Raw genomic sequence first — 16,835 nt, 5'->3', positions numbered from 1 at the left:
TGACAGCTGTCATAGTTGATGAGTGACAGCTGTCACCTCGGCTGTTCCTGTAGGCGGCAGCGCCCTCTCGTGCCTGAAGCCCACACTTCAGGCAGGGCACCCTCTGGTGGTGGGCCAGCAGTACCTCCTCTTCTGGCGGCCCACACAACACTATGATGAATTCTAAAACCTGACTGAAACTCTTCAAATAGACCATTCCTCTGCAGATGATCAGTTAGCTGTTTTACAACTACCCTTTCAAAAATGTTTGAGAGAAAAGGAAGGTTGGAGATTGGCCTATAATTAGCTAAGATAGCTGGGTCAAGTGATGGCTTTTTAAGTAATGGTTTAATTACTGCCACCTTAAAAGCCTGTGGTACATAGCCAACTAATAAAGATAGATTGATCATATTTAAGATCGAAGCATTAAATAATGGTAGGGCTTCCTTGAGCAGCCTGGTAGGAATTGGGTCTAATAGACATGTTGATGGTTTGGATGAAGTAACTAATGAAAATAACTCAGACAGAACAATCTGAGAGAAAGAGTCTAACCAAATACCGGCATCACTGAAAGCAGCCAAAGATAACGATACGTCTTTGGGATGGTTATGAGTAATTTTTTCTCTAATAGTTAAAATTTTATTAGCAAAGAAAGTCATGAAGTCATTACTAGTTAAAGTTAAAGGAATACTCGGCTCAACAGAGCTCTGACTCTTTGTCAGCCTGGCTATAGTGCTGAAAAGAAACCTGGGGTTGTTCTTATTTTCGTCAATTAGTGATGAGTAGTAAGATGCCCTAGCTTTACGGAGGGCTTTTTTTATAGAGCAACAGACTCTTTTTCCAGGCTAAGTGAAGATCTTCTAAATTAGTGAGACGCCATTTCCTCTCCAACTTACGGGTCATCTGCTTTAAGCTGCGAGTTTGTGAGTTATACCACGGAGTCAGGCACTTCTGATTTGAAGCTCTCTTTTTCAGAGGAGCTACAGCATCCAAAGTTGTCTTCAATGAGGATGTAAAACTATTGACGAGATACTCTATCTCACTTACAGAGTTTATGTAGCTACTCTGCACTGTGTTGGTATATGGCATTAGAGAACATAAAGAAGGAATCATATCCTTAAACCTAGTTACAGCGCTTTCTGAAAGACTTCTAGTGTAATGAAACTTATTCCCCACTGCTGGGTAGTCCATCAGAGTAAATGTAAATGTTATTAAGAAATGATCAGACAGAAGGGAGTTTTCAGGGAATACTGTTAAGTCTTCAATTTCCATACCATAAGTCAGAACAAGATCTAAGATATGATTAAAGTGGTGGGTGGACTCATTTACATTTTGAGCAAAGCCAATTGAGTCTAATAATAGATTAAATGCAGTGTTGAGGCTGTCATTCTTAGCATCTGTGTGGATGTTAAAATCGCCCACTATAATTATCTTATCTGAGCTAAGCACTAAGTCAGACAAAAGGTCTGAAAATTCACAGAGAAACTCACAGTAACGACCAGGTGGACGATAGATAATAACAAATAAAACTGTTTTTTGGGACTTCCAATTTGGATGGACAAGACTAAGAGTCAAGCTTTCAAATGAATTAAAGCTCTGTCTGGGTTTTTGATTAATTAATAAGCTGGAATGGAAGATTGCTGCTAATCCTCCCCCTCGGCCTGTGCTACTAGCATTCTGGCAGTTAGTGTGACTCGGGGGTGTTGACTCATTTAAACTAACATATTCATCCTGCTGTAACCAGGTTTCTGTAAGGCAGAATACATCAATATGTTGATCAATTATTATATCATTTACTAACAGGGACTTAGAAGAGAGAGACCTAATGTTTAATAGACCACATTTAACTGTTTTAGTCTGTGTGTTGTGTGGGCCGCCAGAAGAGGAGGTACTGCTGGCCCGCCACCAGAGGGCGCCCTGCCTGAAATGCGGGCTTCAGGCACGAGAGGGCGCTGCCGCCACGGACACAGCCGGGGGTGACAGCTGTCACTCATTATCTCTTGACAGCTGTCACCCATCTACACTACATCATCTCACTCCATAAAGACCGGACGTCATCTCCACCTTGTTGCCGAGATATCATCTACCTGTGAAGGTAATTTTCTCTGCTGAACAAAAACTTAAATAATAGTCTGAACTCTTTTGCAGCCGTTTTCCTGTTGTGTGCCTTATCTGCTGGATTGGCGTTTGGTGTGAACAGCGACGGCTTCACTTCACACCCCAACCAGATAAGTGGTTAACAGGAGCTGCACGAGTGTGTGATTAGAGGTGGAGGTGACTTTCCACCTTCTGACTGTTTTTGTTACTGGGTGTGCACACACCCACATCTCACTGTTTGTGCTCCTCGCCAGCAGTACCAGATCCGACAGTCGGGGACGGTGATCACCTGGGAATTCGGGACTTGGCGACTCCAGTATTCACCGGGTTCTGTGGCGGTGGAAATCGTGTGGTCCCGGCTCTTCTCAGGACAGACGTCTTCTATCCTCGAGCCTGCCCACACGTCACCTTTGTGTATTGACTGCTATCAGATTCTGTGATTGTCTGTATAATCGTTGTGCACATTCACAACATTAAAATTGTTACCTTTTGGCTCATCTATTGACCCTTCATTTGTGGGTCCGTGTCACTACACTTTCCCCAACACTGTGGTGCAGTTGAAGGTGCTATATTATTTTTTCTTTTTGAATTTTTATGCTTAAATAGATTTTTGCTGGTTATTGGTGGTCTGGGAGCAGGCACCATCTCTACGGGGATGGGGTAATGAGGGCATGGCAGGGGGAGAGAAGCTGCAGAGAGGTGTGTAAGACTACAACTCTGCTTCCTGGTCCCAACCCTGGATAGTCACGGTTTGGAGGATTTAAGAAAATTGGCCAGATTTCTAGAAATGAGAGCTGCTCCATCCGAAGTGGGATGGATGCCGTCTCTCCTAACAAGACAAGGTTTTCCCCAGAAGCTTTGCCAATTATCTATGAAGCCCACCTCATTTTTTGGACACCACTCAGACAGCCAGCAATTCAAGGAGAACATGCGGCTAAACATGTCACTCCCGGTCCGATTGGGGAGGGGCCCAGAGAAAACTACAGAGTCCGACATTGTTTTTGCAAAGTTACACACCGATTCAATGTTAATTTTAGTGACCTCCGATTGGCGTAACCGGGTGTCATTACTGCCGACGTGAATTACAATCTTACCAAATTTACGCTTAGCCTTAGCCAGCAGTTTCAAATTTCCTTCGATGTCGCCTGCTCTGGCCCCCGGAAGACAATTGACTATGGTTGCTGGTGTCGCTAACTTCACATTTCTCAAAACAGAGTCGCCAATAACCAGAGTTTGATCCTCGGCGGGTGTGTCGTCGAGTGTGGAAAAACAGTTAGAAATGTGAACGGGTTGGCGGTGTACACAGGGCTTCTGTTTAGGACTACGCTTCCTCCTCACAGTCATCCAGTCGGCCTGCTTCCCCGGCTGCTCGGGATCTGCCAGAGGGAAACTAACGGCGGCTAAGCTACCTTGGTCCGCACCGACTACAGGGGCCTGGCTAGCTGTAGAATTTTCCATGGTGCGGAGCCGAGTCTCCAATTCGCCCAGCCTGGCCTCCAAAGCTACGAATAAGCTACACTTATTACAAGTACCATTACTGCTAAAGGAGGCCGAGGAATAACTAAACATTTCACACCCAGAGCAGAAAAGTGCAGGAGAGACAGGAGAAGCCGCCATGCTAAACCGGCTAAGAGCTAGTAGCTGCGCTAAGCTAGCGGATTCCTAAAAACACACAAAGTGAATAATGTGTAAATAATTTAGAGGTGATTCAGCAAAGGGAGTGCTTTAGTTAAGGCACGTGAAGATTACACTGTGAAACAAATTGTTATCTAGGTAACTAGATCAATCTAACTGTGCAGATTAAACAGCTAACAGATACAGAAAAACACAGCTGTGCTCCGGAACAGGAAGTGATACAATACCGCAGTGAGAGCCAACCACCAGTAGAGGCCAACACACACACACACACCTCCAACACCTCAGACTAAATCCACCAGCTTCACAGCTCATGGTAGACAGATAACAGAATATTTACAGGGGAATCTTTAAATGTGAAACAAGCACCAAATCTGGCACAAATGGCATTGCTCTCTAGAAAAAAATTGATTGGCTACTTGAATTTTCAATAGGCAGCCAGGTATGGGTCAATTGAAGAATTACACAGGTGTCAAAATTAAAAGTTGCTTCATTCATGTTGAAAATTACACCACATTATTTGTCTGATCATAAATATTCCAAAAAGGTATAGTTTGGACAATCTATGACAGAATGTTGTGGAGTCATTGGGTTTAAAAAAAAGCAAGAATGGTGACAAAGTTCAATTTCAGTTTGTACAAGGGTCAAAAGTTAAAGTTGCTCCAATTATGGTAAAAATTGGTGCAAATTATTGGTTGCTCTAATAGATTAATAAATTATATAGTTTTGACAGTGTTGAATGTTTGGTCTCCAAAGTAAAGGTCAAACAAGGTTGATGTCCATTGGTTTCTAGGACATGTGACATACAGCAGTGTTCAGAATAAAAGTAGTGCTACAGTATGTGACTAAAAAGATTAATCCAGGTTTTGAGTATATTTCTTATTGTTACATGGGAAACAAGGTACCAGTAGATTCAGTAGATTCTCACAAATCCAACAAGACCAAGCATTCATGATATGCACACTCTTAAGGCTATGAAATTGGGCTATTAGTAAAAAAAAAAAAAAAAAAAAGTAATTTGAGCTGCATTCGCGCTGCATTTGGATCATTCTGATGGCATTTGAGGGAACTTCGATATGGATCAGGCATGCCAAATCCTGCCAGTACATCCTGATTGTGCCCTCGATGAGCTGGACCCCACCGTGCATCCTGTTCGGGGTGCGAAAATGAAATAATGTAACGTGCAAAGTCTGTGACACGCAATCATTATGTGCGCTAGATGTGAACATTGCACAATCACACCAAATACAACGTGCGTCACAGCGAGTCACATCATTTATGAAGAAATACAAATGTTTCTTTCACCTAAACATCAAATCCAGGTTTGCATCTTAGATGTACTTTCTGGCAAATTGTAGCTGAAGTTTCAGGTTTTCTTTTTAAGAAAATCCTCCTCTACACCACTTCATCAGGAAGCTGGATTTGATACTTTTATTTAATTTCTATCAAGTTGCAGACATTTGCTTTTAGTTTGAGTTTAAGGAAGATAACTTTAGAGTTGTTTAATTATTTGTATTTGAAATGACATAAAAAATTTAAATGTGTGAAATGCCAAGTGTTCCAATACTTTTGAGTTCAGCTGAGAAACACTCATTCTGTGTATGTGTATTTTTTGTTTTTTGTTTTTTACAATGTTTATTCAAAAAGATCTTGTCAACTCCATACTCAGTTACAGCATAGTAAAATAAGGACAAATAGAATTAATAGAACAAATAGAACAGAGCGACTCAGCAATTTCAATAACAGTATTCCAGCCCACTGAAAACAATAGGGGTACATCCTACAACATATTTTACACTATCTACAACTGGTATAAAGCTAAACCGATAAACCACCCAAAAAATGTATCAGAAGTTACAGATAACCGATAAATTCCAGTATTGTTTCCGGTACACTTGCAACTACTACTAAACAAGCTGATTTTGAGTTTTAACACCACAATCGCTTCTGGTAGCATCAAAAGCGACAACAGACCCAAACAATGAGTCAAGTCAGCACTTCTGTCTTTGAGCATCCTGCCCACTGCTGGAAGGTTCTGTTTACTACATGGCTTCCAGCACAGAAGCAAGCTGAGAGGAGCCACAAAGCTCAACTCTCTACTCAATCATAATGCTGCCGTCAGGTGGAGGTCTTGGAAAATAAAGCAGTGCTGAGTTATGGTTTGGTGTATAAATTGTTAGGGGACAAACCCACAGATCAGTTAGTTGGACCGAAAAATGCAGGAAACAGGCCAAAGTACAAAAATATAATATGAATGGTAAGAGTTTAAACCAGGAAGCCAGGCACTGGAGGAAGGAATGACCACTGGAGCACACAGGAGGCAGGAACGTCACACCCAAGACAGATTATCCAAAACCAGCTCAGAACTGGACCAGGTGGCTCAGTTAAGCTGATGGAGCACTGAGGACGCAAGAGACACAGAGTTAGTTTACAATGTCAAAACATGGAACAACGGAATGCTGCAGAGACAAGGCCGAAGAAACCTGGAGGTAACTGTAGTTTCCAGCGTCTGAGAGCGTGAAGAGAAGCAGTATTTGTACAGGAGGTTGATGAGTGTGAACAGGTGAATGCAATCAGTTCCACAGGTGGCTCCAACAGACATAGGAAGGGAGGGGGAGTGAAGCAGATCCAGCAGCAAGGTGCAGAAAACAAAGGCAGCACAACATAAATAAAATGAATACTGATAGAATAACTCCATTAATGTCAATTCTGTCATTTGTACAAAGTTAAAATATAACATATATCTTTTAATGTTGAATAATGCACTAATTCTGAATTTTTGTAACAAACAGATCGCAAAGGATTCTGGGTAAAATGTGCCTCTGCTAACACTGATTGGTTGACTCATCCATTCTATGTAAACCAACACGTTAATGTGAGGTGTGTCGTGTGTTGGTGTTTACAGATAAGTGTGCTTTTGTAAAATATTCCCTTTTTTTATTTGTAAAAAAGCATTTTCCAAAAAAAAAAAAAAAAAAAAAGCCAAGTTGTAATTAGATAACCGTCTGATATAACCGGTGTCAAAAATAAATAGAACACTGCCATGATCTACTGGTGCCGGATGTTCAGTACTTAAGCTGAGTTTACACTGTGCGAGTTTTGTCCTTTTCAGCTGATTTTTCATTCGTGCGAGAATTTTTTGGATCGCACCGAGTTTCGGGTTAATCGCGCGTCCTGCATCGTTTAGTATACATGGAGTAACAAGCTGCATTTAACATCTCACGACCACCTCCTGCTCGTCAATCGTATGGTCAGATGAAAATCAAACCTGTTTGATAGTCTGGTCGGCCGTCCTGAGGGTATGCCGCTGCTGAAGTGCTACAAGCGTCCAACCTCTCACACTGTGCCTGAGCAAACACTGCAGACCTGTCTTGTAATGTTTTTCTTTAAACTTTGATGTCTCCCATCGAGAGCTTTTGTAAAAAATAAGAAATGTAAATTCAATTTGAAAAAAAAGCTTCTGTTTACGTTTTGCTTCCGGAAACATGAGTCTGACGTGTGGTTTTTGAACATACAATGTGTGTGAGAACATAAATCGGGTGCTCTGAAGTTTTACACCGTGCGGTTCTGTCCTACAGTTTGAGCTGTAGCCGAGTACAGTGATTGAGTACAACCATTGTCAATTGTCTTCCGGGGGCCAGAGCAGGCGACATCGAAGGACATTTGAAATTGCTGGCTAAGGCTAAGCGTAAATTTGGTAAGATTGTAATTCACGTCGGCAGTAATGACACTCGGTTACGCCAATCGGAGGTCACTAAAATTAACATTAAATCGGTGTGTAACTTTGCAAAAACAATGTCGGACTCTGTTGTTTTCTCTGGGCCCCTCCCCAATCAGACCGGGAGTGACATGTTTAGCCGCATGTTCTCCTTGAATTGCTGGCTGTCTGAGTGGTGTCCAAAAAATGAGGTGGGCTTCATTGATAATTGGCAAAGCTTCTGGGGAAAACCTGGTCTTGTTAGGAGAGACGGCATCCATCCCACTTTAGATGGAGCAGCTCTCATTTCTAGAAATCTGGCCAATTTTCTTGGATCCTCCAAACTGTGACTGTCCAGCGTTGGGACCAGGAAGCAGAGTTGTAGTCTTATACACCTCTCTGCAGCTTCTCTCCCCCTGCCATCCCCTCATTACCCCATCCCCGTAGAGACGGTGCCTGCTCCCAGACCACCAATAACCAGCAAAAATCTATTTAAGCATAAAAATTCAAAAAGAAAAAATAATATAGCACCTTCAATTGCACCACAGACTAAAACAGTTAAATGTGATCTATTAAACATTAGGTCTCTCTCTTCTAAGTCCCTGTTGGTAAATGATATAATAATTGATCAACGTATTGATTTATTCTGCCTTACAGAAACCTGGTTACAGCAGGATGAATATGTTAGTTTAAATGAGTCAACACCCCCGAGTCACACTAACTGTCAGAATGCTCGTAGCACGGGCCGTGGCGGAGGATTAGCAGCAATCTTCCATTCCAGCTTATTAATTAATCAAAAACCTAGACAGAGCTTTAATTCATTTGAAAGCTTGTCTCTTAGTCTTGTCCATCCAAATTGGAAGTCCCAAAAACCAGTTTTATTTGTTATTATCTATCGTCCACCTGGTCGCTACTGTGAGTTTCTCTGTGAATTTTCAGACCTTTTGTCTGACTTAGTGCTTAGCTCAGATAAGATAATTATAGTGGGCGATTTTAACATCCACACAGATGCTGAGAATGACAGCCTCAACACTGCATTTAATCTATTATTAAACTCTATCGGCTTTGCTCAAAAAGTAAATGAGTCCACCCACCACTTTAATCATATCTTAGATCTTGTTCTGACTTATGGTATGGAAATAGAAGACTTAACAGTATTCCCTGAAAACTCCCTTCTGTCTGATCATTTTTTAATAACATTTACATTTACCCTGATGGACTACCCTGCAGTGGGGAATAAGTTTCATTACACTAGAAGTCTTTCAGAAAGCGCTGTAACTAGGTTTAAGGATATGATTCCTTCTTTATGTTCTCTAATGTCATATACCAACACAGAGCAGAGTAGCTACCTAAACTCTGTAAGGGAGTTAGAGTATCTCGTCAATAGTTTTACATCCTCTTTGAAGACAACTTTGGATGCTGTAGCTCCTCTGAAAAAGAGAGCTTTAAATCAGAAGTGTCTGACTCCGTGGTATAACTCACAAACTCGTAGCTTAAAGCAGATAACCCGTAAGTTGGAGAGGAAATGGCGTCTCACTAATTTAGAAGATCTTCACTTAGCCTGGAAAAAGAGTTTGTTGCTCTATAAAAAAAGCCCTCCGTAAAGCTAGGACATCTTTCTACTCATCACTAATTGAAGAAAATAAGAATAACCCCAGGTTTCTTTTCAGCACTGTAGCCAGGCTGACAAAGAGTCAGAGCTCTATTGAGCTGAGTATTCCATTAACTTTAACTAGTAATGACTTCATGACTTTCTTTGCTAACAAAATTTTGACTATTAGAGAAAAAATTACTCATAACCATCCCAAAGATGTATCGTTATCTTTGGCTGCTTTCAGTGATGCCGGTATTTGGTTAGACTCTTTCTCTCCGATTGTTCTGTCTGAGTTATTTTCATTAGTTACTTCATCCAAACCATCAACATGTTTATTAGACCCCATTCCTGCCAGGCTGCTCAAGGAAGTCCTACCATTATTTAATGCTTCAATCTTAAATATGATCAATCTATCTTTGTTAGTTGGTTATGTACCACAGGCCTTTAAGGTGGCAGTAATTAAACCATTACTTAAAAAGCCATCACTTGACCCAGCTATCTTAGCTAATTATAGGCCAATCTCCAACCTTCCTTTTCTCTCAAAGATTCTTGAGAGGGTAGTTGTAAAACAGCTAACTGATCACCTGCAGAGGAATGGTCTATTTGAAGAGTTTCAGTCAGGTTTTAGAATTCATCATAGTACAGAAACAGCATTAGTGAAGGTTACAAATGATCTTCTTATGGCTTCGGACAGTGGACTTATCTCTGTGCTTGTTCTGTTGGACCTCAGTGCTGCTTTTGATACTGTTGACCATAACATTTTATTACAGAGATTAGAGCATGTCATAAGTATTAAAGGCACTGTGCTGCGGTGGTTTGAATCATATTTGTCTAATAGATTACAGTTTGTTCATGTAAATGGGGAATCTTCTTCACAGACTAAAGTTAATTATGGAGTTCCACAAGGTTCTGTGCTAGGACCAATTTTATTCACTTTATACATGCTTCCCTTAGGCAGTATTATTAGACGGTATTGCTTAAATTTTCATTGTTACGCAGATGATACCCAGCTTTATCTATCCATGAAGCCAGAGGATACACACCAATTAGCTAAACTGCAGGATTGTCTTACAGACATAAAGACATGGATGACCTCTAATTTCCTGCTTTTAAACTCAGATAAAACTGAAGTTATTGTACTTGGCCCCACAAATCTTAGAAGCATGGTGTCTAACCAGATCGTTACTCTGGATGGCATTTCCCTGATCTCTAGTAATACTGTGAGAAATCTTGGAGTCATTTTTGATCAGGATATGTCATTCAAAGCGCATATTAAACAAATATGTAGGACTGCCTTTTTGCATTTACGCAATATCTCTAAAATCAGAAAGGTCTTGTCTCAGAGTGATGCTGAAAAACTAATTCATGCATTTATTTCCTCTAGGCTGGACTATTGTAATTCATTATTATCAGGTTGTCCTAAAAGTTCCCTAAAAAGCCTTCAGTTGGTTCAGAATGCTGCAGCTAGAGTACTGACGGGGACTAGCAGGAGAGAGCATATCTCACCCGTGTTGGCCTCTCTTCATTGGCTTCCTGTTAATTCTAGAATAGAATTTAAAATTCTTCTTCTTACTTATAAGGTTTTGAATAATCAGGTCCCATCTTATCTTAGGGACCTCGTAGTACCATATTACCCCATTAGAGCGCTTCGCTCTCAGACTGCTGGCTTACTTGTAGTTCCTAGGGTTTGTAAGAGTAGAATGGGAGGCAGAGCCTTCAGCTTTCAGGCTCCTCTCCTGTGGAACCAGCTCCCAATTCAGATCAGGGAGACAGATACCCTCTCTACTTTTAAGATTAGGCTTAAAACTTTCCTTTTCGCTAAGGCTTATAGTTGGGGTGACCCTGGACCATCCCTTGGTTATGCTGCTTTAGACGTAGATTGTGGGGGGGTTCCCATGATGCACTGTTTCTTTCTCTTTTTGCTCCGTATGCATCACTCTGCATTTAATCATTAGTGATCGATCTCTGCCCCCCTTCACGGCATGTCTTTTTCCTGGTTTTTTCCCTCAGCCCCAACCAGTCTCAGCAGAAGACTGCCCCTCCCTGAGCCTGGTTCTGCTGGAGGTTTCTTCCTGTTAAAAGGGAGTTTTTCCTTCCCACTGTGGCCAAGTGCTTGCTCATAGGGGGTCGTTTTGACCGTTGGGGTTTTTCATAATTATTGTATGGCCTTGCCTTACAATATGGAGCGCCTTGGGGCAACTGTTTGTTGTGATTTGGCGCTATATAAGAAAAAAGTTGATTGATTGATTGATTGAAAATATTGTACAGTGTCTGTACAGTGTCAGTGCCCAGCTTCAGGGCAAATACTGCCATGAACACTACTGGCCAGTAGATGTCAGAAGAGGCTGTGAAAACTTGCCAAAACAAAATTCCAGAAAATCTGTGTCTGCTACATTTAAGATGTGTGGAATTTCATAAATGCAAACACAATAACAACGTCTATAAACCCAGAGAATATATTCACGAGAGTTTTAGGCACTAGAGTTTAATGCTGTTGTCCGTGGCGCCTGATCAGTGTCTCAAATGCTGTTGTGAACGTCCTGAGATTACCCTATCCTACCCATAATGCACTTGGCACAGCATGTTCACACTAAAACCTTAAAAATTAGCGCATTACTTTAAAACTAAAACATATATCTGATATTTACACTTTATAAAACTTCAGACATGTTAATTTAAATAACTTGTCCAAAATTAGTTTGGTTAAAATTTGAACCATAAGTTAAAAATGTATGCCTTTGGATGACTTGGGTGATATTGCCCACGTATCAGTATATGGTTAAAAGAAATGAGAGTTTTTTGTGACCAGTTCTTTTTTGACTGCAGAGGATAGAGTGGTTTCTTCTAGAAGCAACTCTCCTCTGTTTGCAGAGGGTAGAACTACACATCTGCTATGAAGCATTTAACAGGTAGGTGCTCAACTGATTTGAAGTTTTAGAAATGTTTGTAGCTGTTCACCTTTGTTTACGACATTAACGGTCTAAAAATTATCAGACAAAAATGTATTGGAAGATAATTAGTCCGATAATGGTTTTTAAAGTTATCTGAAAAGATAATCTGATAATCAAATCAAATCAATTTTATTTATATAGCGCCAAATCACAACAAACAGTTGCCCCAAGGCACTTTATATTGAAACCTCCAGCAGAACCAGGCTCAGGGAGGGGCAGTCCTCTGCTGGGACTGGTTGAGGCTGAGGGAGAGAACCAGGAAAAAGACGTGCTGTGGAGGGGAGCAGAGATCAATCACTAATGATTAAATGCAGAGTGGTGCATACAGAGCAAAAAGAGAAAGAAACACTCAGTGCATCATGGGAAGCCCCCAGCAGTCTAAGTCTATAGCAGCATAACTAAGGGATGGTTCAGGGTCACCTGATCCAGCCCTAACTATAAGCTTTAGCAAAAAGGAAAGTTTTAAGCCTAATCTTAAAAGTAGAGAGGGTGTCTGTCTTCCTGATCTGAATTGGGAGCTGGTTCCACAGGAGAGGAGCCTGAAAGCTGAAGGCTCTGCCTCCCATTCTACTCTTACAAACCCTAGGAATTACAAGTAAGCCTGCAGTCTGAGAGCGAAGCGCTCTATTGGGGTGATATGGTACTATGAGGTCCCTAAGATAAGATGGGACCTGATTATTCAAAACCTTATAAGAAGAAGAATTTTAAATTCTATTCTAGAATTAACAGGACGCCAATGAAGAGAGGCCAATATGGGTGAGATATGCTCTCTCCTTCTAGTCCCCGTTAGTACTCTAGCTGCAGCATTTTGAATTAACCGAAGGCTTTTCAGGGAACTTTTAGGACAACCTGATAATGACTTACAATAGTCCAGCCTAGAGGAAATAAATGCATGAATTAGTTTTTCAGCATCACTCTGAGACAAGACCTTTCTAATTTTAGAGATATTGCGTAAATGCAAAAAAGCAGTCCTACATATTTGTTTAATATGCGCATTGAATGACATATCCTGATCAAAAATGACTCCAAGATTTCTCACAGTATTACTAGAGGTCAAGGTAATGCCATCCAGAGTAAGGATCTGGTTAGACACCATGTTTCTAAGATTTGTGGGGCCAAGTACAATAACTTCAGTTTTATCTGAGTTTAAAAGCAGGAAATTAGAGGTCATCCATGTCTTTATGTCTGTAAGACAATCCTGCAGTTTAGCTAATTGGTGTGTGTCCTCTGGCTTCATGGATAGATAAAGCTGGGTATCATCTGCGTAACAATGAAAATTTAAGCAATGCCGTCTAATAATACTGCCTAAGGGAAGCATGTATAAAGTGAATAAAATTGGTACTAGCACAGAACCTTGTGGAACTCCATAATTAACCTTAGTCTGTGAAGAAGATTCCCCATTTACATGAACAAATTGTAATCTATTAGATAAATATGATTCAAACCACCGCAGGGCAGTGCCTTTAATACCTATGGCATGCTCTAATCTCTGTAATAAAATTTTATGGTCAACAGTATCAAAAGCAGCACTGAGCTCTAACAGAACAAGCACAGAGATGAGTCCACTGTCTGAGGCCATAAGAAGATCATTTGTAACCTTCACTAATGCTGTTTCTGTACTATGATGAATTCTAAAACCTGACTGAAACTCTTCAAATAGACCATTCCTCTGCAGATGATCAGTTAGCTGTTTTACAACTACCCTTTCAAGAATTTTTGAGAGAATAATGAAAACAATATCTTCGATAACTATCGGTTATCGGATTATCGGAACTGTGCCCACCACTGCCTTCAGCCACAGACTGAGACCACCGAGGTGCACCACAAAACACCACAGGAGGTCCTTCCTACCTGTGGCAATCAGACTGTATAACGCCTCTCCTTTCTGCAGGATTTATACATATCAGAGTTTTTCCAGTTACTCAGAGATATGTGCAATACTGTCAACATCTTGTGCAAGTGTCTTTCAGTCATTTTGCATAAGCATGTTGTATTCATTGCTGCAGCCGGTCTGCTCTGTGTCAGCCTGATCCCGTCAGATCTCAGAAGCTAAGCAGTGCAGCATCTGGTTAGTACTTGGATGGGACTCCTCTTCGGAACACCAGTGGCTGTGTGTGTTTCTCCACGTGAAACTGGAGTTGCGTCAGGAAGAGCAAAACCAATGCAGATCTGGCTGTATCTGCTGTCGCAAACCCGGACAATAACAGGAGCAGCTGAACTGACGACAACATGTTGTATTCATTGCTCTCATTCTAAAAAAAAAAAAAAAAGCAATGCTTACTGTTTTGGCACTCTGACAAAATAATTTTGGGATTAATAAAGTTCTTTCTTATTCTAATATGATAACTAAGCATGATGCAAACTATTCCTTTTTTAAAACCCTGTTAACTCAAATTTGCATTGCTTTTTAACAAAATTAAAGCAACTTTAACTTTTGATCCCTGTACAAACTGAAATTGACCTTTGTCACCATTCTTGCTGTTTTTACTCCAACATCCAGTCACAGATAGTCCACAGTATACTGTTTTGGAATCTTTGTGGTCAGAAGATTCCAAAGATTCCAACCCCTAGAGCAGGGGTAGGCAACCTGTTCCAGAAAGAGCCATGAGGGTGCATGTTTTCTTTGCAGCCACTGACTCCACCAGGTGATTTCACTGATTCCATCTGCTCAAAGTGATATTAATCAGTAAAATCACCTGGTGGAGTCAATGGCTGCAAAGAAAACCTGCACCCTCATGGCTCTTTCTGGAACAGGTTGCCTACCCCTGCCCTAGAGCAAGCACACTCATCTTAAGCACTCCTTAAGATGATACTGAGGAAGAAACCTCAAGCAGACCAGATTCAGAGGGGTGACCCACTGCTTAGGCCATTCTAACAATTACAAGTTTTTGCAAAATTTTACAAAGCTGACAAAACAAAAAACAGGAAATCAAAAACCATAATAATATTAAGAAGACGAGAAGTCCACGCAGGCATCAACGCCACAGGCAGGGGTCATCGAGCATTCCTCATGCCGTCAGAGGGCCTGTTCCCACAACAGGGTCACCCCCAAACACAGACTGCAGCCCCTGCGTCAGGCCTTGTATCTCACAATCAGTCAGTTTTGGACATATTGAGTTTGGGATCCATCAATCCTGCAATTCCAAGTGATGTCTTTCGTACCTCGGACAGAGAGAAAAAGAGCAGAATCAGTCGGTCAGAAAAAACTACACCTAAGCTATCAGCAGTAAGTCGACGGGAAAACAGAGAAATTACTAAGGTGTTCGCCGGCTGCTAGTCCTAAGCTTCACAAACAGACAGTGTTACCACAGTAACTTTGAAAAGTTACATTATACAGTTACTTCATGAACAGCTGCCAGCAACTTGTTGGATTACTAGTTAGTCTATTTGTTACATTCAGCAGCTGATAAATTGTCGATGTGAAGGCTGATTGGTGTATTGTACCCATCATTACTCACGGAGAGTACTTGTGTCATTTTTGTTTTCCTCCAGACTTCAAGCGGAATGTTCGAGCAGCACCAATTCGTACAGTGGACATCTATAACCTGCTGTGCCGGGTCCTGGGTGTGGATCCTTTGCCAAATAACGGCTCTTGGTCTCGAGTGGAGTATCTTCTGAATGGCGGTGGTGAAGCCAGGAACACGCCCCTCTCCACCTGCTTCATAGGCTTTCTTGCAATACTGCTGCCATTGTGGGATGACATCATATAGCTCTCTGAAAAGGAGACTATAATCTGTAATCTGGTAGAGACATCTGCAGGACTAATGCTAATGGAATGTTAAGATACGTTTAAAAATCAGTTTTTAAAAATCCTTATAGGAGCAAGTGTCCATGATGCTAGAATCTTCTTGAATCCTTATTTTTATGGAGGAACTGGAACAGAGCGCCACTGGACCACTTTATTCTGCTACAGTGTTTAGTGTTGGGTTCGAGTTCTTGACAGTGGATCAGTGGACATTAGTGATGTCTTTCTTCATCAGGCCTCTGCTCTGAGAAATAAACAAGTTAAAGGAAACAAGAATAAAACTTTTCTTGGGAGTAAAATGGAAAAACAAGAACTGTAATAAAGTTTGATTCTCTGAGGATTAAAAATAAAGGACTGTAAATAAAAGTCAGATGAAAAATTGTCATAAGTAAGATGAGAATGACTGAGGATTATGAATGGAAGTGATTTTTACAGTTAAAGAATTGTTGAACGTGGTGTCAGAGTCAGTGGGAGGCAGCAGACAGGAAGCCGACGACCTCTGCAGATGCCAGGTTGAGGAACGTTTTCCTGAACGTTTCCTGTCTGCTGTCATTCATTTTTCTATACCCGCTCATTCCAATCAAGGGTCACAGCGGGGGTTGGAGTGTATCCCAGCAGTCATAGGGTGAGAGATAGGTCAAATCAAATCAATTTTATTTATATAGTGCTAAATCACAACAAACAGTTGCCCCAGGGCGCTTTATATTGTAAGGCAAAGCCATACAATAATTACGGAAAAACCCCAACGGTCAAAACGACCCCCTGTGAGCAAGCACTTGGCGACAGTGGGAATAGTGGGATTGTGTTCCACCCTGGACAGGACGCCAGTCTGTCACAGTGTCAACAGAGAGACAGACAAACACACTCACACCTACGGTCCATTTAGAGTCAAACATTCACCGAACCTGCATGTCTGGAAGTGGGCAGAGCCTGAGCACCCTGAGGAAACCCACGCCAACCCTGAGAGAACACACAAACTCCACACAGAAAGGCCCAGGTGGGAAGTGAAGGCGAGGTGAGTTTGAGTGACAGACAACCGTCGTCTGTGACAATTTACACAACAGTGACTTCAATTTATGCCAACACCATAGCATTCCCAAAAACGTTTCATGCTGACTCACTGAGTGCAGAGAATTC

At 41.3% G+C, this 16,835-nt stretch overlaps 1 protein-coding gene across 1 annotated transcript in view; it reads left to right on the top strand.

Moving 5' to 3' along the window:
* The window catches only part of enpp6 (ectonucleotide pyrophosphatase/phosphodiesterase 6), a 176,300-nt gene extending 160,298 nt beyond the window's left edge, over positions 1–16,002 (top strand). The window contains exon 8 of the mRNA XM_034180940.1: positions 15,446–16,002. Coding sequence (XP_034036831.1) covers positions 15,446–15,663 — 218 coding nt within the window. The 3' untranslated portion in view covers positions 15,664–16,002. The remainder of the gene's footprint in view (positions 1–15,445) is intronic.
* The last annotated feature ends 833 nt before the right edge of the window (positions 16,003–16,835 follow it).

Source organism: Thalassophryne amazonica, chromosome 11 (assembly GCF_902500255.1).
Source record: "Thalassophryne amazonica chromosome 11, fThaAma1.1, whole genome shotgun sequence".
Classification (NCBI taxonomy): Eukaryota; Metazoa; Chordata; class Actinopteri; order Batrachoidiformes; family Batrachoididae; genus Thalassophryne; species Thalassophryne amazonica.
The sequence above is the reverse complement of the archived record's forward strand: the minus strand, read 5'-3'. Positions and strand labels throughout refer to the sequence as shown.